We start from the raw sequence: 1,574 nt of genomic DNA on the forward strand, positions 1-1,574 counted from the left end.
CATGACTTAGATTATTAAAAACTATTTATGTTGGAAGTTATATCTCAGTATATTTAGTGGAAAAATTTAGAGAAAAATATGCACACAATGACTTCATCTCTCCTGACCCCTTGATTAGAGATCATAATCGCTATAATTATTTAGTAGGTATTGTGGATTACTGCATTTTGTGTTTATGTCTCATTTTAAAACTTGATCCTTTGATTCTAGAGAAATTGCAGCATACTAGCAAGCATGAACAACCTCACTATCATCACAGAATTCCTTCTTATGGATATTTCAAGTTCCTCGGAACTCCAAGTTTTAAAAGGTGTGCTGTTCTTAGAGATTTATCTGGTAACCATGGCTGGAAATCTTCTGACTATTTTAGTCGTTGTGACAGACCCACATCTACACTTTCCTATGTATTTCTTTATAGGCAATTTATCCTTTATAGATGTTTGCTCTATTTCAGTTATTGTTCCCAAATCAATTGTGAATTCCTTGACAGGTGGGAAATCAATCTCACTCAAAGAATGTGCTGCTCAGATTTTCCTGTATACTTTCTTTGTGTCTACAGAATTTGCTTTTCTTGTGGTGATGTCTTATGACCGCTATATTGCCATCTGTCATCCCCTGCACTATGGGCTCACTGTCACCCCCCAGGTGTGTGAACAGGCAGCAGGAGGCTCATGGGCCAGTGGATTGCTCTATTCTGCCATCCATACAGTCACCATGTTCAGGCTTCCCTTCATAAAGTCCAATGTGATCCATCAATATTTCTGTGATATACCTCAAGTCTTGAGGATATCATCTTCAGATGTTCAGTTTTCTGAGTCTGTACTCATACCTATAAGTGCAGGTATTCTCTTAGCATGTTTTGCATTCCTGTTTATGTCATATGTAAAAATATTTTCCAGTGTGCTTCAAATCCACTCTGTGGAAGCCAGGAACAAAGCTTTATCTACTTGTACCCCACAGTTAGCTATTCTCCTTTCATTTATTATTTCTGGTTTAATTGCTGTCCTAGGTCCTGTTGCAAATACAGCATCTTTTAAAAATCTTTTGACAACCATGTTCTACACTATGCTGCCCCCATTTATAAATCCTCTCATCTATAGTCTGCGGAACAGGGAAATTAACAGTGCTCTAAGAAGGCTGTATCAAAAATATTTTGAGTTCCCAAACAGGGTTTTACTTGACTAAGATCTTAAAAACAAGAAAATTTGAAATAAGCTTAATTTATATTGGTCTTATGTCCTTAATTTAAATCTTTACCTATCAAATATCTAGTATTTAGTTGTGTGTTATTAGTTTTGTAGCTCATGTACATGATTATTAGCTATGCTCCTGGTGTCTTAGTTTTACTTTTAAAACAAAGTTAACTGAATAAACCAGTTGCCATCATTGTCGAATCCATGTCTCATGTGTATCCGAGTAGAGTTGTATTCCATTGTTTCAGGAATAGATTACTGCTTCAGGAACAGATTACTTCCTACTTACCTGTGGGTGGATAGATACCTACAAAATTTTGGTTACAGTTTGCAGCACTCAGATTCTCCTTATTATTCTTATTCATTAGTATATTTGTATTA

General features: G+C 35.7%; 1 protein-coding gene across 1 annotated transcript; it reads left to right on the forward strand.

Annotated features, from left to right (window-relative positions):
• Positions 1–234: 234 nt before the first annotated feature.
• LOC102836433 (olfactory receptor 14I1-like) lies at positions 235–1,185 on the forward strand. Its single transcript, XM_006876076.1, has one exon. It carries the CDS (start codon positions 235–237, stop codon positions 1,183–1,185), a length of 951 nt encoding a protein of 316 aa, XP_006876138.1.
• The last annotated feature ends 389 nt before the right edge of the window (positions 1,186–1,574 follow it).

The sequence above is a fragment of the Chrysochloris asiatica genome, unplaced genomic scaffold (genome assembly GCF_000296735.1).
Source record: "Chrysochloris asiatica unplaced genomic scaffold, ChrAsi1.0 scaffold00352, whole genome shotgun sequence".
In the NCBI taxonomy this organism is placed as follows: Eukaryota; Metazoa; Chordata; class Mammalia; order Afrosoricida; family Chrysochloridae; genus Chrysochloris; species Chrysochloris asiatica.

Bases quoted from the DNA above. Each gene is read 5' to 3' on its own strand.
- LOC102836433 (XM_006876076.1), top strand. From the start codon at position 235: ATGAACAACCTCACTATCATCACAGAATTCCTTCTTATGGATATTTCA.